At 47.7% G+C, this 19,823-nt stretch overlaps 7 protein-coding genes across 7 annotated transcripts; 1 reads left to right on the top strand and 6 right to left on the bottom strand.

Moving 5' to 3' along the window:
- Positions 1-18: 18 nt before the first annotated feature.
- On the bottom strand, positions 19-1,252 carry PEX2_051000 (Tyrosine/serine-protein phosphatase IphP-type; the record flags this gene model as incomplete). The annotated part of the gene is made up of 5 exons (XM_016742375.1): positions 19-517; positions 569-796; positions 853-932; positions 1,033-1,069; positions 1,146-1,252. The coding sequence occupies 5 exons, from the start codon at positions 1,250-1,252 to the stop codon at positions 19-21; spliced, it is 951 nt and encodes a 316-aa protein (XP_016592815.1).
- A 575-nt stretch (positions 1,253-1,827) lies between these two features.
- PEX2_050990 (glycoside hydrolase family 35 protein) lies at positions 1,828-4,934 on the bottom strand (the record flags this gene model as incomplete). The annotated part of the gene is made up of 4 exons (XM_016742374.1): positions 1,828-2,959; positions 3,011-3,512; positions 3,571-4,647; positions 4,700-4,934. 4 exons carry the CDS (start codon positions 4,932-4,934, stop codon positions 1,828-1,830), a joined length of 2,946 nt encoding a protein of 981 aa, XP_016592814.1.
- Positions 4,935-5,583: 649 nt separating this feature from the next.
- Positions 5,584-6,762, bottom strand: PEX2_050980 (ankyrin repeat domain-containing protein; the record flags this gene model as incomplete). Its single annotated transcript, XM_016742373.1, has 1 exon — positions 5,584-6,762. The coding sequence occupies one exon, from the start codon at positions 6,760-6,762 to the stop codon at positions 5,584-5,586; it is 1,179 nt and encodes a 392-aa protein (XP_016592813.1).
- A 4,946-nt stretch (positions 6,763-11,708) lies between these two features.
- On the bottom strand, positions 11,709-13,397 carry PEX2_050970 (Cytochrome P450, E-class, group I; the record flags this gene model as incomplete). Its single annotated transcript, XM_016742372.1, has 4 exons — positions 11,709-12,026; positions 12,103-12,391; positions 12,446-12,966; positions 13,017-13,397. The coding sequence occupies 4 exons, from the start codon at positions 13,395-13,397 to the stop codon at positions 11,709-11,711; spliced, it is 1,509 nt and encodes a 502-aa protein (XP_016592812.1).
- Positions 13,398-13,812: 415 nt separating this feature from the next.
- PEX2_050960 (alpha/beta hydrolase) lies at positions 13,813-14,822 on the top strand (the record flags this gene model as incomplete). The annotated part of the gene is made up of 2 exons (XM_016742371.1): positions 13,813-13,932; positions 13,992-14,822. The coding sequence occupies 2 exons, from the start codon at positions 13,813-13,815 to the stop codon at positions 14,820-14,822; spliced, it is 951 nt and encodes a 316-aa protein (XP_016592811.1).
- Positions 14,823-15,047: 225 nt separating this feature from the next.
- On the bottom strand, positions 15,048-17,814 carry PEX2_050950 (uncharacterized protein; the record flags this gene model as incomplete). The annotated part of the gene is made up of 4 exons (XM_016742370.1): positions 15,048-16,072; positions 16,126-17,556; positions 17,627-17,710; positions 17,769-17,814. 4 exons carry the CDS (start codon positions 17,812-17,814, stop codon positions 15,048-15,050), a joined length of 2,586 nt encoding a protein of 861 aa, XP_016592810.1.
- A 970-nt stretch (positions 17,815-18,784) lies between these two features.
- PEX2_050940 (Alcohol dehydrogenase, C-terminal) lies at positions 18,785-19,439 on the bottom strand (the record flags this gene model as incomplete). Its single annotated transcript, XM_016742369.1, has 2 exons — positions 18,785-19,045; positions 19,098-19,439. 2 exons carry the CDS (start codon positions 19,437-19,439, stop codon positions 18,785-18,787), a joined length of 603 nt encoding a protein of 200 aa, XP_016592809.1.
- Positions 19,440-19,823: the final 384 nt, after the last annotated feature.

The following is a 19,823-nucleotide window of genomic DNA, read 5'->3' as shown; positions in this document are numbered from 1 at the left end:
CCCCCAAAAAAAGAACCCTCAAGCCATAAACTTCACTCTGACCCTCTCCTGCATCTCATACCCAACCCCAACCTTCTCCAAATACCCCCTAACACCCCCGTACCTATTCTCAAGGTACTCGGTCGTATCACGAACAAAACCAGGCGGACAACGCGTATAATCCTCCCCAAGCCCAATAGCCCTAATCTCCTCCATCCTCTCGTCAAACTCCGACACAAGCTCCAGCTCAGACCGACTGTAATCATCAACAATCGCCTCAACCGGCACCACACCCCCAACAAGCAGTAACATAAGCAACACAACCAGACCCGTCCGGTCCTTCCCCTGCGTGCAGTGCACTAATGTCGGGTATGATTCCTCGCACGCCAGGATCTCGAATACGGAGCGGATCTCGCCCATGCTGGAATCTAGCGTGTCTTGCGCTAGACCTGTTAGGCCGCGCGGTTGCATTACTGACCCGCAGACTAGACGCACGGCGTCGCTGCGGTAGCCGGTTGTTACGAGGCCGATTGTTTTGCTGTTGGATGTTAGCTACTCGTTTGGTTGTTTGCAGGGATGGGGGTAATACAGATATGTCAACCAGTCTAATTTTGATATTAAGGCGCGTTCGAAGCCTTTGCCGGTTAGGCTTATTAGAGCTCGTTTTGAGCCGGGGATTTGGAGGAGGTGTTCGTCTGGGTTTGTTGGGATTGGGTCTGTGGGTAATGGTGATGGGGATGGCGAGGGTGAATTTGTTGATGGATCTGATTTGGCATTTTCGCTTCGGCGTTTGCGCGTGCCCATTTGGTGTTCTGTTCTATGCTGGGATTAGTTTCTGGGTGCGATTTTTTGGTCTTTTTTGCTTCGACATACTGGGAACGGAGATCAATGACAGTGTGAATGTGTAATTCTTCCGCTAAACGGCGTTTATCTCGTTCTGAAGCATCGTCGAGCTATGGCAGATTTCAAATCAGCTTTTTTTGCGTCTTTTTTCGTTGCTTATTATGACAACGCATCAATTCATCGGAGTCATTTGAGCGGGGTTAGAATTACCCTTGCACTGCGAAAGAACACGCCTTCTTTTAAGATCCTATTTGAAATTGTTAGTTTTTGACATTTAAATACAGACTTGAATATTATCTCGTCAAAGACGCGTCTTTACTCACTCTTTGCGACAAAATTGATTAACCGACCGGCCGACATCGCGGAAATTGATGATGTTGTCGAAAGGCCGATCGGGAGAGTCTAGGTCCACACTGTTATGGCGCGACATGATTAAAGATTAGGGACATATAAGAATATAAACAGGATTGAATAGAATGTTTAGAAGTGAGAAGGAGGAACGTGTTTAAACGTGTGGAGAAGTACAAATGGCGGTGGACGCGGACGTTGGGCAGACATCGCGTTTTGACCGATAGTCGCCTGGACAATGAACTTTTTTGTTTGGAGTTGCATTTTATTTAATTGTCATTGGTTATGGCCAATTATCGGTGACTTGGTGTGTCTTGTGTTGAAAGAGTTGACTATATATAGCAGAGATGGGGTGATTCTAGTTGTCTGCTCTAAGGTCCTTTTGTATACATTTCTAAAGAATCTAAAGAAATTGACGGGGGTCTGGCTTACTATCTGGTTTTGACATCCCTGCACTTACATTAATCAAGTCTGATGTAACTAACGAAAAAAAACAAGGAAGTCGAGCTCCATATAAAGCGATGATGAAACAGGTACCGGAACTAAACAAAGAACTACGGGAAGATCTAGACCGCGGGAAAACATTTCAACCCAATATCAGTTCAATGTGTCACACACCACTCCGGACGGACACCTTTATCAATTAAAACTAAACAACTATACATATTGCCCCCGGTTATTCTTCCACTGTGGCTGCAGGTAGGACCAATCGTGATTGAAATTGAATCCAGTGCGATAAGCCCCATATGCAACCAGATCCACCTGACTCAGTCTCGCCCCCTGCCCCGTCAACGCCCACAGACTAATCGCCAACGTATTCTCCCCACGGTTGTTGATCACCCCGGGCGGGAAAGGGAACCTAGTTTGGGGACCGATGTGCGGTAGGTAATGACCAAACTGGTACCCATTCATGAAGATCTGAACAACTGCGGGGAAATCAGATGCACCGAGCTGCAGACCAATCGGAACGTCCAGGTCGGAGTCCAAATCAAGCTTGAAGGTTGTCGTGTAGAATCGGCCAGCGGCGCCAGATACACCGTCCAGAGGACTGTCTGATGTCGCTGTCTTGGACGCTTTGTATCCGGGGAGATGCCAGCCAAGACGTTCTCCGTAGAGACCTCCTTCGTTCATGGGTCCCCGGACGGGATCGATGTTGGCTTCGCCTCCTGCATTGCCTTGAATGCGCCAGGATGTGAAGTTACCGCCAAGAAGTGTAGCCCCCAGTATACCACGCGGGTTTTGGGCGCCATTCGGTGACACATTTGCCTCGTCGTGGCCGGTATAATCCATGACAACGGTCAGGACATTGTCTGTCTTGCGCAGAGTGGAGCTGTTGAATAGTAGCTCCGCTGATGTCGCGGCTAGTGCGGGATCGCCAACGGCTCCCCCAACGTAGACTCCGTTGAGCCAGGCGGCCCAACCAGCCGCTACGCCGTTTTGGACGGTGAGATTTGCGCCTGTCGCGGTCACGCCGTCGAACCGTCCCCTGTAGATCTTCGTTCCGGCATGGTAGCCGTAGTCCCCAGAGTAAAGCACGGGAAGTGTTAGCGGTGCTACGGAGTTGACTGATGTCGTTTTGTTGCAGATGGTCCAGCGAGAATCATCATAACCTGGTTTGATCTCTGGAAGGGTGTCTTGCGCTTTCCATGATTTCAGGGTAGGTAGTGAAACCTTAGCATTTTGTGCTCCCGAGGCTGATCCGATCAAGCTGCCATAGGCTGTCTTCTTGGCTGAGATCTCTTTACCATTCCACTTGATTTTGGTAACCTTTGAGTTACCCATGTAGACCCTAGCAGCAATATTAGCCAAAAACTTCGTTAAGAGTTAATACTACACTTACTCAAGAGATGTTGTGTTTGCGTTATCACCGACAAGACTGACAGTGTTCCCGCTGACACTTGCTGTGCGAACGAGATATGGTCCAAGGGCAATAATTTGCTCACTCGGAGTCACAAGCGGATTGGAAGTAGTCGGTACTGCAAAGAAGTTCCACGCTGTCTCTTTATCGAGAAGATAGACTAACACGCCGTGCGAGAATTTCAACACTGTCGTACCATCCCCTTGGGTGTATGTGTATTTGGTGCCATAATCTGATGCGGCGGAGCTCACTTGCGAATTGCCGTACGTTTGGAAAGTCAGATGGGCCGGTGCGTCTTTGAAGACAAACTCTCCTTCCTGTCCAATATTTAGATAGAAGACAATGACATCGACATCGAGGGTAGCGTAGGTCAAAACCTCGGCAGATGAATAAAGCAAGCTGGAGCCATTGCCGATCTGGTAGTCAGTCACTATAATTTTGCTTTGGCGGCCAGCCAACTCAATATTAGGGATTGTGAGAGCTCCTGTTGTGCAGGACTCAAAGTTAGCTCAATTCTTCATCTTAAGCACTAGAGTACATACCAGCCGAGGTATTCACGTTAAGCGAAGTAGTAGTCACAGCACGAGACGAGCTAGTAGAATGTGCGAGAACATAAAAACCGGCGTTGGTTTCGGGGTTTCGCAAGGCCCAGGTATAGATACTAGCATCACTAGTATACCCGGTTCCATTCCCTTCCATTTGTGTTTGTAGAAGACCAGACGACACACGAGTAAACAGACCAATCAACTTGGTCTGCTTGAGCTTATCCCGAATCTCACGGGTCTCTCGCATGGGCGCAGAGTAGTCATATGAAGTGTACACAACCGGAGCAGCACTGTGTCCCCAAGAAGTTGCCCCCATCACCATATAGAGATTCTGCAATGTGACCCTGGAGCCGATGTTATTCTTATAGTAGACGTCTGGGAATTCAGGCGACAGCTCCGTAGAACATTGATCGTAGAAAGTCCCTCCCCAGGCAGAGAACCAGCCACCCTCAAACTCTGGTAGGTACTCAGGCTGAGAACTCGAGTAATTCTGGAACCACTGGTAATAGGTGCGGACGAGATTGAACCCAGTGTTCGGGTTGGTGCAGGACAGACCACCAGGATAGGAATCCAGACCATAAATGTTGACAGCACCACCCACATCCTGGTAATCCGTCGACCAGCTCATAGACCGCATTCCCTTCTCATTATGCGTGCTCGGGACAACGATGCCAGCTTCACTGAAGGCGGCTTTGACTTGTTCCATGTACTTGACAACAGTGTTATCGGCACTGTGAGTTGTCTCCTGTAACTCATTTTCGTGCTGATTGAGAATGACCGGGCCACCATTTGTGATTTGGTTTGCGGCGATGATCTTTCCGATCTTCTGGATCCATGGATACCATCGGTCATAGTAGGAGCTTGCGCTCGTGCGCGTCTTGCCCATTTGACCATTGGATGCCCACAGTGCGAAACCACCAGCAGAGGTCTCGGCATTGCAGTAAGGTCCTGCGCGCGCGATCACATACAGCCCTGCTTGCTTGGCATAATCGAAAACGCGCTGGACGTCATGCGCGCCGTTCTCGAAGTCGAAAGTATCTTCGGAAGAGGAGTGGTAACTCCAGAAGAAGTAGACTAATTGAAATGAGTACTATTGCAGGATAAGAGTGAGTGTCAAGCTACTCACTAGAAATCGCATTGAAGCCATTTGCGCGTAGCTTCTGAAACACGTCTAGCCATAGCTCCGGCACGGGGAGTCGCTGGTAATGGAATTCACCGGAAAATACATATACCCTCTCTCCTTTGACTGAGAGGCTGTATTTATCCCATGTCACATCGGTGGTCTTGCCATTATCTGTCGCGGAGACAAAATGGTTGGATATAAGCCCAAGGAGGACGGGGAGAAGCGCGAGGAGACGCATTGTGGAGTGCTGTACAGATACCCTCCATTTTGGAATATGACTTGTTATAATGGGGGTGTTGTTCGGTCCTCGCTATAGAAATACCCCGTACTGTGCTGGGATTGGTGGATGTTTTGTAGATCAAATGTCAGATTAGGCAATTTTCCATAGTGTCTCAAGGGTCGTGAAGATGCGGGGGAATGGCGAACTTTTGACAGGGGAGCGGTGCTTTTTCATATTTACATTTGATACAGAGTAGGAAAGTGACAGTGGTAGAATGGAAGAAAGTGACCAATAACTGAATAGACTTTATGCACTACTTGGCCTAATGATAATAATGATGCACACGACTCCTGAATGTCTCCCACCCACGCCAATAGACATCCACAAACTTTTGATATCTGAAAGACATCAGGTCACCTTTTTTGTTTCTGTTAAGCGAGAATTCCTTTTTATGGCGCTTGCGACGCGCCAAAAGATCCATAGGAGTCTCTCCGTCGGAATTACGGATATTTCGATCTGCCCCATGATCAAGAAGCAACTGGACCACTTCCCATGCCGATGTCAGTACCGCTAGGTGGAGAGATGTGTTGTTATCGGCGTTCTTCGCAGTGATATCTGCTCCATGTTTCAATAGTAACTTGATTGTTCCGACCATCGATTTTGATGCTCAGTATGTCATGGCATGCAGCGGTGTTTGACCATATAGATCCACCTCATTCACATCAGCTCCATGGGCTAGGATAAGCTTCACAAGATGCTTGTTGTCGGTCTTGTAGAGGGGGGTCTGTTCTTCGCTATCTATAATGTCACCAACTGCTCCGTAGCTCAACAGAAGCCTCATAGAGTCGTAAATGAATGAAACACAGGTTTCATAATCGGGCTTCTCGGGTTCGGGTTCAGATATTGGGCCTCTAAACTGATCGAGTCCTTTTGAATTATCTTTATGGAAGTCGCATCCCCATGGGACTGATGTATCTGAGTTGACCGATTGAAACGCAGTTCGGTATTTTGTACTAGCATCAAGATCCAACAGTTGCTTCATCAATTTAGCCCTGCCTTTGAACGTCTTTGTTATCTCACTCCAGCCATTGATTCTGTTTAGGGGAAGTCTGAAAGCAACCAGCAGTTCTATCAAGCCCATTTTGTTGTTGTCATTGAGAACAGCCGTACTGATGTAATCTAGTGCACTGGAACCTGCACCGTGGTCAAGAAGAAACTTTGCTGTTTCTTCATTGGAGAACACACATCGGTTCGTGGTTTCTATGAACCCGCGAAGTACTTCTTTAATGCTCACATCCGCGCCGCGTTCGACAAGCAGCTTCAAAACGCCGTTGGAGATCGAGCTACACTTAAACAGTGTAAGTAATACCGGCATACACGATAAGAAATAAGACCCGGTATAATTGCAGTGGGCACCGTGATCCAGTAGTAGTTTCACAATGGCATAATGGTCTTTTAGTGGCTTCTTCCGGGATCCGGAGTCAACATCTTGCTTTGTGCAAAAGCAATATCTCTCGTTGTACCAATAATCCTCCTCTCCTAACGCGTAAGATAACACCCTGTCGTAATAATCATCTGGTCGTACGGCGTCAGGAGTAAGGCCGATCAGCGTCTTTACAATGGTAAAATAGCCACTGTGAGCAGCAGAATATAGTGCCGGGTCAACAGATTCAACAGTGAGACCTGGGATCTCGACCTTCATTTGATCAAGGTGTGCGAGAAGGGCGTCCACTATCTCCTCGTCGCCATTCTGAACAGCCCAGTTCAAGTTCGAGCTCCTCCAGTACTGTGATCGCTCTTGTTTATTTCCGGGGTCGTACTCGATGTATTCGATGTCTGCATTCATCGAAAGTAGGAATCGGGCTCCGCAGATATCGCCAGATTTGACACACTCCGTTAGACCTTCTCGAAGCTCGTGAGTCTCTCTTTCATGATGAAGGTGCCATGAAAGTGGTTGAAAGAGGTCGTGGTGACATTGTAGGAGATAGATGACGTCTCGTACGCATATTCCCGATGAAATTTGGCATAGTAGCTCATTCGGCAACGAAAGGAGAGATACATTCGCCATTTCGAAAGTAGTGTCAACTGATAGAAAGGAAAAGAGATGGACCAAGGAAAGAGCCGAGTCAAAAAAAGATCAAATGAGCAGATGTAGAGAAGGAAGTGAAAAGGAAGTGAAGAGAGTGAAGAGAGTGAGTGAAGAGAAAGGGAAAACAAATACTTGAGGTGAAGGAAATGAAAATGAAGGGTCTTTCCCGAGGTCATATCCATGGCTGCCATCCATGGATGCCTTCCAAGGTTGGGTTTCCGTCTTCCATGCTCAATCCTCTCTATTCTTCTCTTTCATTTCCTCCACCTCAAGTATTTGAATATTTTTTATGACCAGTCTTAACATAACTTGAACTTCGTAATCCTATTAACAAGAATTACTATGACAAACGTGCGGTATGCTCTCGCCTACTACAACTTCGCCTTTGGTCGTCCGTTACCAGATACGGCGAGCCGTAGGTGACGAGACTTTGACACAATCTTCTAGCTTAGATCTAGACCCATTACATACAGCCTGGGAACACACTCAACTATTATAGATCATGAGTAAAATGAATACGCACGTCTAGTTACTTTAGTATCTATCAAAATGGCGTTTGCAAGAAGCCTTTTAAACTATTGTACCTTTGTAGTTTATGATTGATTATTCTAAAAGACCATCTAAAAAGACCATCATAAGGCCGCAAACACAGCCAACTATCTATACCATATATTGCTGTACACGAGATTTCAGTCAAATTATATATATGTTAGCGCGATGGCGTCTAAAACCTGCCGTACTAAAGGCATCTCAGTAGAATCCTTTTAATGAACATCATCACCCATGTCACCCATGTATAGAGTGTTTACAATTTCAAACGTTTGCTATTCTTTATGAACTGTATCCGGTCTTCATGCCATTTCCTTTTCTTTTATTGGCTCCTCTATCATCTACATCGATATTCTTTTCTCCCTTAGTAGCTCATATAAATCAATGGTTTTCCTTCCCCTGTACCTTCTTCATCTACACCTCTTCTATGTATATTTACCTGATATTTGTTTGATGCTCTCATATATCATATGATCCTTCATCCTATAGTACTAGCTATATTACTAGCTAGTATCCCTTTCCTGTACATATTTGAACAACATCTTCATCACCATCTCTTTACATGGTGGCTTTTCATGATCTCTCTCTCTATCTACTTTATCATATATCTCAACAATGCTCTACTACTTAAATAGCTATGGCATGTCTCCCTAGGCGATAAAAGAAACCTTCGTCTTTGCTATGATCTAGTGACAGAATGCTATATCACTTCTAATACATTCTTCTATAGCAATTATAAATACGTGAGACTATGCTCCCGACATCTGCAGAATTGGTACCAATACGGCTGGGACGTGTGCTTTTACAGTGCGCTGTTAGTCACTTTTTCCCTCTTTTACCACCTCTTCAGAAGCAAAATGTTTTTTCTTTCACATTCGAATGAACTATTGATTACTATCCTGGCTGAGTTGAAAGTTGACGATGTTATCTCAGTGCTCGAAACCCACCCCAATCTCTCTCTACCAAATATCATTACCCTGTCCCCACAATCGTTACTCAGATTATCTCGCCTATGAAGCTAATGTTAGCGCAGCTGATTTTGACAGAAATACACCGCTCCATCTAGCGGTCTCAAAAGAAGGTTCAGCCGCCAATATTCGAGTGATTGAGCTATTGTTGGAATCCGGTGCGTATGTGAATGACAAAACCGAGAGGGGTAACACGCCTTTGCATTTCGCAGTTGATACTCACGCGGCGAACGAAGTGTTCGGGGAGCTTTTCGAGTATGGGGGAGGCTGGAACGGTTCAAATGGTGAACCGAGACTTGACACGCCGTTGAAAAAGATGGCAGACCGCACTGGCGATACCTGACGCCACATTGGTTAAGCTCTTACCTTGCCTGTAGTTTATCTACATAGGTAGTTCCCAAAAATTATGGTAATATTGGCCATTGAAATTTTAAATAGTTCCCTAAAGATCCTCGACCTTCCCCTTTCTAGACCTCAAGGAGACATGAATATATTCAAAAATACCCAGTTATGGCCTCCGGACCTTGTGCTGATGGTTATTTACTTATTCAAGCTCAAGTTTTCCACTGCTAGCATCAAATCCCCAACAGGGCCCATGCCGGCTTGATCAAAAGTAGCAAATGCACCGCGAGAGGAGCCGTCAGATAATCCCTCAATAAGTTCCGACCATTCTGTGGGTGAGAAATATGATAATCCAAGGGAGATACGTGCCAAGACAGCGAATTCATCAGCGTAATGCATAAATCCATCTGGCTCATCGGGTGAATGAGTTGTATCCCTTGATGCTCGCATGTTCAGTTCCTGCTGCTGATTTGATTTCCAAGCGACCTCCCACCGGTCAAGTGCCTTCCCCAGCGGGTTATCAGAAAGTGGAAGGGTATACAGCGAGGACCTTTGATGAAATATAAGACCATGGATTGCTGTATCCCGAGAGTTAATTGTACTGCCTGGCAATAGTATTGAGGAGAGGCTCACCTGTAGCGATCGTGAATAGATTCAGCTTGCTAGCACCGTCCAAAAAGTTTGTGCTTTGGTCCGTGGTATCATTGCATAACCTGCGAACGGAATCTACAAGAGATAGATGTTTCTCCGGTAGTCCTGGATTTGACTGGACAGCAGATAGGAAGTCCATGGGAGAAGATGCTTGGAACCATGATTCTGGAGATGTCAAATCGATCTGCATCTCCTGTAGAACCATTCGTGGGAATGAATTGTGGAAAATCACGAAGGCGGAGTCAAGAAGAAATACATAATTGCAAATTCTGTGATTGTATTAGTACACGATTGGAAGGCTTAATTTCATTGAACACACCTATTGACTTCTTCTCTTTCAATCCATTCTTGCCATTCGGAATCGCCAAATTCTAAGGTAATGGGTCGATGAGTATGCCTACCCCTTGACAATCCCATTGCGCGCGTTGCCTGTAAATAATTAGACACTAATGTTGAGGAATAGTAGGTAATTTAATATACTGTACGTACGGACACGAATTTTGTGAATTGATCACGCTGGATGCGGATTTTTGTTTCATTGCTCCCTTCCCACTTTTGCATGATACAAATCAAATATGTTGCTTGCAAAGTGCTGATTTGAGTTCTATGGCTTTGATCCGTGCCTTCGGTCCTCGTTGCTGCTGTCGAGAACATAGACTGTGAAAACACAATCCCTTCTGCAATATCCAGGAGTGACCTTGCAATGTGACGATCGGCCTTATATGGGGATATGCAGCCTCCCATGAGTACCATGTTTATAAGAAGAAGAGGTGCGCAGGACTCGATTCTGAATGTTGGTTTGTGGAAGATTAGACAGTGGGGATGCCAGCGATCCCAAAATATATCAATGAAATGGAGGATATTTTCTGGCGAGAAGAACGATATGATATCAGCCATAGTTATGCTCCCTTCTTGTTTTTCATCACAAAAAGGGAGAAGCATGTCCCAAATGTGACTGGACTGAAGCCTTAGGGCATCATTCACAAGGTCCCCTCTTGTGGGACTATTCAGTCTAGTAACTGATGCTCTGTCCCCATCTGACCATAAATAGTCCTCACCCAGAAGATATGAATCTATATCATTCTGAGAGGTGCCGTCTTCAGAGGCACTGTGGTTGTCTGCCATGAACAAGCGATTGCAATTATAGGCTTCATTGACTCCAGCTGCACGAGTGAACTTCAAGAGAAAGTCAAACCGGCACCGATCAGCGATGCCAATTGTATTTCTCAACTGTTGGCCTTGGATACTTGACTTTTGCTGGGCTTCGGAAGCGCCAGGGATATTGTTCCCGCTATTGTCGCGATGAGAATCTACCGCACTGACAGGTATTTGTAAATGCCTTTGTTTCTTCTGCACGTACGTGCATTCAGAGTCTTGAAGAGTACACTCAGCACAAGGGTTGCCTTGGTTACAGGCGCGTTTGCGCTCCGTGCAACGATCACACGCATGTTTTCTCTTTCCAGATCTACTACGCTGGGGAACTTGATTGCCAGATGCTAAAAGAGATGTGCAAGTTTTCCAGTGACGGCGAAGGGCATCACTGTCAATATTTAATTCGTCAAATGGCCGAGCTGTCAACTGAAAGTTGGCCTGACTTTACCTGCGTGTGAATTCAGAACCACAGAACTCGCAGAGGTGTGGTTTCCTGTCAATATCTACCGAATAAGAACTTAGTTAGCAAGAAAAACGATATCAAAGGAGGGTTAGATCGTACGGGTTGATTTGTGTCTCTTAAGGTGCTGGATCTTTCCAAAGGTTTGGGAGCAAACAGAACACTGAAATGGCACTGAGTTCACTTGATCATTTGAAGAAGTCTGAGTTTCCATTTTCAGGGAATTTCAATGACTTCTTGCGTTCGAAGTGAATACATGTAAATATATCTCCCATGCTTTGGGGTGGTGCAAGCGGAGAAAGAGAAATGGCTTGGGGTAATGATGGGCATGTCACATGTTCAGGTATTATTACCATCAAAAACATACACAGATGTATAGAAGCCATGAGTTGTGCATAAATGTGCGATATACATACATAAATTTGTATTATTACAGTAACATACTGCAGCCTCATGCCAAGTGGGTAGTATAGCCCCAGTTGTCTTTGGTTCCTTCACATAGTCTTCATCTTGTATTTTCATTCTGATTCCTCAGCTAGTGTCTATACATACAATTTCCAATCCCATCCATGAGCCATACCTCAGCATTTCACCGAGACTTTACATTGAAACGATCCCTCCATCTCCCCAATCCCCGAGCTGCGGACCCGGACGTGGTCATCCTGAGAGATCGGATGAAATTCGAACTGGCTGATCAAGGTAGTAACTGTCTTCAATATATTTGTCATGGCGAGATTTCGACCAATACACATGCGGTGTCCAATACTGAATGGAATAAGGCACCGGCTGCGGTTGGGCTCGTCCTTTTCCAGCCATCTATCCGGTCGAAATACCGCATGATCCTCGCCCCAGATCTCCGGATTATGATGGAGAACGTAGTTTGAGATGCAGACATTAGTCTATTTCTCAGATTCAAGGATCAGTATTGTGGACTGAACAATAACATAGACAGCGAGAAGGATTGCCAAAACTTACACCACACGGTACGTCAAAGTCTCCAATTCTCGCTCCGCTGGGTGACCCAACACTTCGCCATAGGGGCATGGTAAATACCGGATTCAGGCGGAAGTTCTCCCTTACGCATGCCATGGTATATGGCAAAGAAGCCTCCAGTCCCTTGATAGGATAGGAGATGTCTCCATCCTGTAGTGGTTGAAGAGTACTAGCTACCTCTGCGGCAACGGTAGCACATATCTCTGGGTTATGGATGAGGTGCCAAAAGAGGAGTGTCAATGTACCAGAGGTCGAATGAGAGCCTGCTACCCTGGTACAAGTAAGTACACATTCAAAGATTTCCAAGTGCTAGGGATATACTCACAGCATAGCAAACGCCTCTGAATTAATTTCCTGCTCGGTGAGACTGGCGCCGGTTTCAACATCTTTCGTAGTCACGAGGCTCTTGAGTAGATCTCGACGGTCGGATACATTGTTGATCTTGTTTCTAACACACTCGGAGCACGTTTCTTTGAGGTTATTTCTGCTCTTCCCTAGCTTTCGCATCCATGGAACGGGCGACCATCTCGCTAGGAACTTCGACAGTGCCTGGAAGGGAAGTTCACCAATTACGCATGATAAAAGAAGGTGGTCGTTTATTGCGTGTATCTCATCTGCTTCTCCTCTGGCTTGGGCATTGAAAGGTCGGCTAAAGGCGACTTCGCCTAGGATATCGAGAACGAAGTACGAGATTGTAGACTTCAGATCGAAGACCTCTCCGGTCTTTGCAAACTCGTTGAGTTTGTTGAGCAAGATCTCTATGTGACCATTAATGAGAGGTTCGAAGTTTTCGACTGATGTCTGTGAGAATCCGTGGGCTAGCTGTCGTCGACGAAGGGAATGTATCTGTTCTTGTTTAGCAGATTATCTCATAAGTAGAAAGGTCAACTTTTTACATCTTCATCCCTGCCCCCAAAGAGATTGGGGTTAAATGCAGTAAAGGCATCATAGAACTGTGTCTTTCCCATCTTCCTACCCCCCTTGTAGATTGGGGCAATGGCTTCACCATCCCAGAAATGGAGATGGTTAGGACCGATTCGGACGACGGGGCCATACTGCTGGTGTAACTTGACTAGCTTCTCATGGAGGACTAATTTGTAAACGTAATATGCCCTCCAAAGGCTCGTCAAAGAGGCTATCTTCGGACCGGGGTATTGCGAAAGGGTGTGAAAATATGACATGTACGATATATATCCCAAGAACACGAGACCGATTGCGAGGCTGATCGTTTGGACCGGTCCCAGCACCGAGAAGGCTACAGGTGACAATTCGAACATCTTAAAGAGAAGTATTGATGGCAAAGAATAGAACAATCTAAGAGCCCATCTCTGACCTATAAGTGGAATATATATCAAGCAAAAATGTAACTGCCGTAACTACCATCCAGGTCGAGGTTCCCCACACCTTGAAGCCGCGGAATATCCCACAGCGCATGATGTATTATTGTACGTCATTATAGAGATATCAAAGATATACACAATCTGCACAAGATAATATACCACTATAATGAGCCAATTAGGCTTAACTTATTGGACATATGAAAACTTCTGTCTTTTCCCCCCAACAGTCCAACTACCGAAATACGGTCTACAATACTAGCGTGGGGAAATCCCGCGGGGTACTGTCCTGCTTATGAACAGTTAAATAAGGTCATCCTCGATTCTAATAAAACATAAACTACCACACACAATAATGTCAGTTACACATGTCTTCAAAGTCGTAGACGGTCTCTCACTAGAGATCGACGTCCTCTCCCCTCCAACCAAAGAAGAAAACAGCCCCGTCCTCCTCCACTTCCACGGAGGCTTCCTAGTAAGCCCGAAACACCACTCAAACAAAAAAAAAGACCCCAACTGACTCCCATATCACAGGTACTGGGTGAAAAAACCACCTTCCCACCGCACTGGCTAATAAACGCCTGCCAAAAGCGAGGCTGGACATACGCAACAGCCTCCTACCGCCTCCTGCCAGAATCCCCAGGCATCGAGATCCTACAAGACGCAACAGACGCCGTGAACTGGGTCTATGCGAACATCAGCAAGCGGGTGATAATCGCCGGGTCCAGCGCGGGCGGGTATCTCGCTCTCGCTGCTGCCGCGCATCCGGCTACCCCGAGACCGCTCGCCGTGCTTTCTATTTACGGCATGTTAGATCCAGCAAGTGAGCGCTATATCCGCCCGGGTCAGCCGCTGGGTGGTCCTGTCGCTGATGAAGCGAAAGCTTTGGAGGAGATTGAGGTTGCGATGCGGAATGATGCTATTGATGGGTATCCGTTCCCCGTGAGCCCACCTGCTGATCTTCGCTTTGGGTGGATTAGGGCTTTGCATCAGGCAGCCCGGTATGCGGATGTGCTTGCGAGAAAGCCGGGGTTGGCGGGGAGGATTGCTGATGAGGGGGTTGGGGCTGTTTCGGTGGAGGATCGGGTGCTCTTCCCGGTTAGCTTTGGGCTGAAGGAGGGGTTTCCGCCTACTGTTCTTTTGCATGGGGATGCGGATGAGTTGGTTGGATTTGAGCAGAGTGTTGCTGTGGCTGGGGCTTTAGAGAGGGTTGGGGTGGACGTCTCGCTGGAGCGTGCGGAGGGACAGGGACATGGGTTTGAGGCGAAGGAGGTTATTGATTTGGATGGGGATGAGGTATTGGGAGACAAGGCTGTGGCTGATACACTTAGACGTGTTATTGCTCATCTTGAAAGACATGTTTAATGATGTTGCTAGGGTTTCATAAAGACATGGTTGATTAGATCGTGTATATACGAAGCACCGAAAAATAGTAGTCAAGTGAAAAACCCCAACCCCAATATCCCCCATACCACCGATTTCAAAGTTCCGAAAAGCGCCAGTAAATCACCTGTAATATCCAAAAATAACAAAATCGTACATCAAGTCCACGTTTCAAATAAACATACATATCAGAATTCAACATAATAATCACAGATTCTCGGAGAATCGCGATTCTCTTCGCCCGTTCAGCGTCTCACCAATAGTGGGTGGCACAGGAAGACTCTGTCCGATAGTACTATCCTGCAGACTCTGGATTTTACCGCTGCGGACATCCTTAGAAGAAGATTGAATTCCTGAGTCACGACGGGAGTCACCATCGTTCGACCCATCAGGGCTACGGGAGACGGCCCTGAGGAACGTTTTGCTCAGACGGTTTCTCTTCTTACCATTCCCATTTTGCTTAGTAGATTTTGGCAAAGACTCCGCACTGTTAATCTTGGCCACATCAAAGTCGTTGCTGTAGTAGCTCGAAGATCTGTTGTGGGTCGGGATAGGTTCACCCACGCCAAGAGGGTGTGAACCAAGTGCTACGCCGCGGGACTCGTCGCGGCCGGTTAGACTGGCGCCGCCCTGGAAAGCGGGTTCGTTGTCTGTATTGGAGTCCGGGCCTGGCTGGTGGGGGTAGATGGGGACTGGGCCACTGGAGCGGCGAACGAGACGGTCGCGGAACCAGTTTTTGAGCTTGGTGTCGGCGCGTGGGCTTGAGACTGGCGGCGTGAAGTAGTGCACGATTGGAGGGCCTGAGGCGGCTGCATCTCGCTGCTCGATCTGGGGAAGCTCCGTCTGGCTTCGTATCGGCCGCCGTGGGATTGCCGCGGGCACGTCGTCTTCACCGGCCTTTGAAAGCTCAGTCTCTGGGACCGATGAGATCGCTGCAACCGCCGTTTCTGGACCGGCTGTCTCCGTCACAACAGAACCTTCGTCGGGGATAGTGACCGTCGAGGCATTGTTTCCTGTCTCAATAGAAGCTTGCTCGGGAATACTTTCAGTCGAGACATTGTTGTACGGGGCTGTAGTCGGAAGCGGCTCTACTATAGCTCCCTGGGCGATAGGCGAGACAGCTTGAGCCTCTTCGGTCTCCGATTTCTCGACCCGAGCTCGTTTACCCTTCTTCCTCCACAAGAAGAATTTGGGAACTTTGCTCTCGGATCTGCTGTCCCGCTTGCTTGCACCTAATTCATTGGTCAGAGGATATCTTCAAAGAGGAAAAGACAGAGTAACTAACCTTTTTCTTGCTTCTCCAACTCCTTCACCTCAGCTTCGCGTTGGCGCTCTACGGCAGCATGTCTCTGCTCCTCCTCGGCATCCAGACGGGCTTCGATATCATGGGCTCTCCGTAGCTCGGCATTCTCGGTAATCTCATCAAAAGTAGGCTGAAGGCGAGACCGAGCGACAGCGTCAATGTCGGCGATGTCCATATACTTTTGGCCGCCGATGTTGACTCGATTTCCTTGGGCGGTAGTGGCTTCAAAATCCTCTGCCTCCCGTCGCACGCGCTCCTGGGCAACTTCATCCCATCCCTTCTGTACAGAAGGGGGAGCGCGACCGGTATTCGCGTAAAGTTGTGCCTCCATGTCCTGGAGTGTTTGGTCCACATTGCGGCGGGCGGCCTGCATAAGCAGTTCACGATCCCTTGTCTTTTGTACATCTACTTGGTCCAACTTGGTCTGCAGGCTGGTCATTTGGCTCCGGATTTGCCGCGACTGCTCGGCGTCGATCTGAGAGGCATCCGCGTCGCTCGAAGTTCTCTTGCGGCGAGTGGTCAAGCGCGACCGCTGTGGTTGAGGTGCGGTGCCATAATATTGCTGGTACTCTACCTGCTCATCTTGCATGAGCGCCAGCTTCTCGGCGGCTCGCTTTTGCGCTGCTTCTTGTAGGGCGATTGCACGCCGGACGGCAGCCCCATCCGCGGTGGATACGGTCTTGCGGTAGCCCAGTTGACTCTGTCCCTTTTGGGCCGCTAGGATGGCGGGGGATTGGCCTGATTGGTTCTTGGCGCTGGTGACTCTATACATGTCCTTTGCCATGGAGATGGCAGCAGCGCGTTGCGAGTTTTTGTAATTTTGTTCCTCAATTTCGCATTGAACAGGGGGCGATGAAGTATACAGCTTCGGGTTAGTGCTAGCGGCATGTTGGAGCCGGCTTGCTTCCATAGCAGGGTCTAAGTGATCAAGGGGGCCCTCCTCTTCTACCCGAGCATATCGCGATGCGCCAGCGGCTGCACGGCCAAAGGATAATTCGGAGGTAACCCCTGGATCACTGGGTGCTGAGTCGGCTCTCTTGCGCGAGAGTGTGTAAGCGCCCGTCGCTGCCTGAAGCGCCTTGTCCTTTGGGTTGCCACCGACAGCTGTATGGTGGTATCGATCGGTCGCTGAGCTGCCACGCCTGTGGCCAGTAGATGTAGGGGCCTGGCCCACTGAGGCTCTCTGTTCACGCACAGCGATCATTGCAGCCCCCAGCCCCTCTGCACTATGCCCTGTGGCGGGTTGGGGTTGCTGGGGTGGAGTGTAGTCCTTCACGCACAATGCGGCCTTCTCGGCGGCAGGCTGTCTAGTCGGGGGCCGCCATACTTCGACAGGCTTGCGATTCGCGTGTGCGAGAGCCGAGGCAGCCGAGGCGTGGCTTAGGTTTGGAGTACCACCGACGGCGCGTGAGTCTGCCGAGAGGCGCATTGTCAGCTCGGGTGTATTCGCCTATCGTATCGAGGAATTATACGGAGTACTCACTGAAGTCCTGGGTGTTGGTCGCGGTTGGGGCGCGCAAAGATGCCCTACGTTTAGGATGTGTCACATAAAGAGCAGCTGTCGCGGCTATCTCACGTGAGGTTAGCAATCCGACCGGATATTATGGGATGCGCGATCGTCTTACCATCATCTGCTAGCCGGGACTGGCGAGTCACTTGCACAGTTGCCATAATTCAGGAACTGCAACAAATTCAAATAAAACAGAAGTCATGAGGGGAAAAAAGGAGGATAGCAGAGAACAAAACTATAAGGTGAGGTGAGATGTGTGGAATGGAAGTCCGGAAAGCTTCTTTCATCCCCGTGACGTCGGTTGGAAAGCCATTGCATCATCGCTTTGGGGAATTTTGGAGATTTTGAGACTTTTTTATGGGGATCATCGATCTGTCCCGGAGCTACTCAGAGCTTCATGGGCGCTAGTGAAAGATCTAAGTGGAGTGAAGATTCCGCATTTGAACAAGCGGAGGCCCATTTTTCGGTGGTGACGTGAGGACTCGAAGGATTTTCTAAATGAACCCCTTGATCTACATTGATCTACATCGTTCACGCTATATATATGGTGATCCTCCACGTTGCAAGATTAAATTGATGACGATAATACTCAACTACACTACGAATGTAGGAAATTAGTGATCGGGCAGCGATGTACTCCATACATCGCAGGGCTCCACAGGTTCTTGGGGGCCTTGATAATAAGGCACCTTAGCCCACTACATTTGATTTGAAGTGGCCTAAATTCAATGGAGACACTTGAATGGTCACAAAGTCTCCATAAATTATATATATGTAGTATGTCGATGTATAAATTGCGCGTGTAGATCGGATTCTTGGGCTCAGACATGGAGTCCAACGTATCATCATGACCCCACCCTGTGCTATTTACTAGTAACCTCTCTTTCCGACCCATGAGCGGATGCTTCATATAAAATATAATAGCATATAAGCAGACATATGCAGCAGCATAAAGCGAAAGATACGGTCATTTCAGAGTCTCACATATCATTTTACTATTACCATACGTCAATGAACCAGATTTCTGTCAATTTCCAACAAATGCCGGCAAATATATAGGCTGTAGGGAGAGAAAACAGATGACCGATGAGAAATTTCAACAGGAATAAAATAGATACGTTCTGATGACGTTCATTCTAAATTGAAGTCAAAAACCATGCGCCTAGGAACTTGACCGTTCTTGAGGCGCTGGAGAGATTCGTTTAATCTGGATAATCCCACAATCTCTGGGTTCAAATGGAATTTGCCCCGTTTCGCAAACTCTAGTGTCTTTTCTGCATCTGCCATGCTGCTCACCAGCGTCCCCTTGATTGACTTGTTTTTCATGATCAATTCGGCACCACTCACTGATATTGGGTGTGAACCTGCAGTTGGAAGAGCAATGCACATCATCTATATGAAAGAATTAGCCAAAGTCGTCTGATCACAATAGGGCTGTCTTTACCGTTCCTCCCACACGATTGCCGAGGTATGATAGTGCAGTTGGATAGCTTTCACCCGCTGTCACAAATACACCATGCGCTCCAATACCATCACAAATGGCAATGACCTCGGATGCAACGTCGTCGATTTCTTTGAAGTCCAGGAAAGCCTCTGCACCAAGCTCTAATGCAAGCTTTCTCTTCTGCTCCCCCGAGTCAATAACAACAGGACGTAGTCCCATAGCTACTGCAAGTTGAACGCCTTGAATTCCCACACCACCACCGCCGCCTGGAAAAAAAGCCCAGTTTCCAGGGACAAGCGCCGATTCCCTAAGCGAACTGTAGGCCGTCGAAGTAGAACACATAATCGGCCCTGCGGTGTAGTCGGACAAGCCATCCGGGATTAAGGTTGTATACCTCTCGGGGCTTCTTAGGTACTGTTGATAGGTACCTACCCAATGTGAGCATCTAAATTAGATCGGTTGAAACAAATGGATTACTTGCCGTTAGTGACGAAGCCTGTTAGCTTTGCGCCTGGGCAATACTGATCCTTCCCTGTCATACAATGTTCGCACGAGCCACAGGTTTCGGCAATTGGCTTAATACCGGCCCTTTGGCCAACTTTGAGTCTGTTGACGCGGTCGCTCACTCTGACGATAATACCAGCACCCTCGTGTTCTGCACACCGAGTTCCAAAATAAGACATTGGAGCAAGGGCCCAGTCATTTGACATGAAATGAACATCACTC

Source organism: Penicillium expansum (assembly GCF_000769745.1).
Source record: "Penicillium expansum strain MD-8 chromosome Unknown contig167, whole genome shotgun sequence".
Classification (NCBI taxonomy): domain Eukaryota; kingdom Fungi; phylum Ascomycota; class Eurotiomycetes; order Eurotiales; family Aspergillaceae; genus Penicillium; species Penicillium expansum.
Note: the sequence above shows the minus strand (reverse complement) of the source record. Positions and strands in the feature narration are given on the sequence as shown.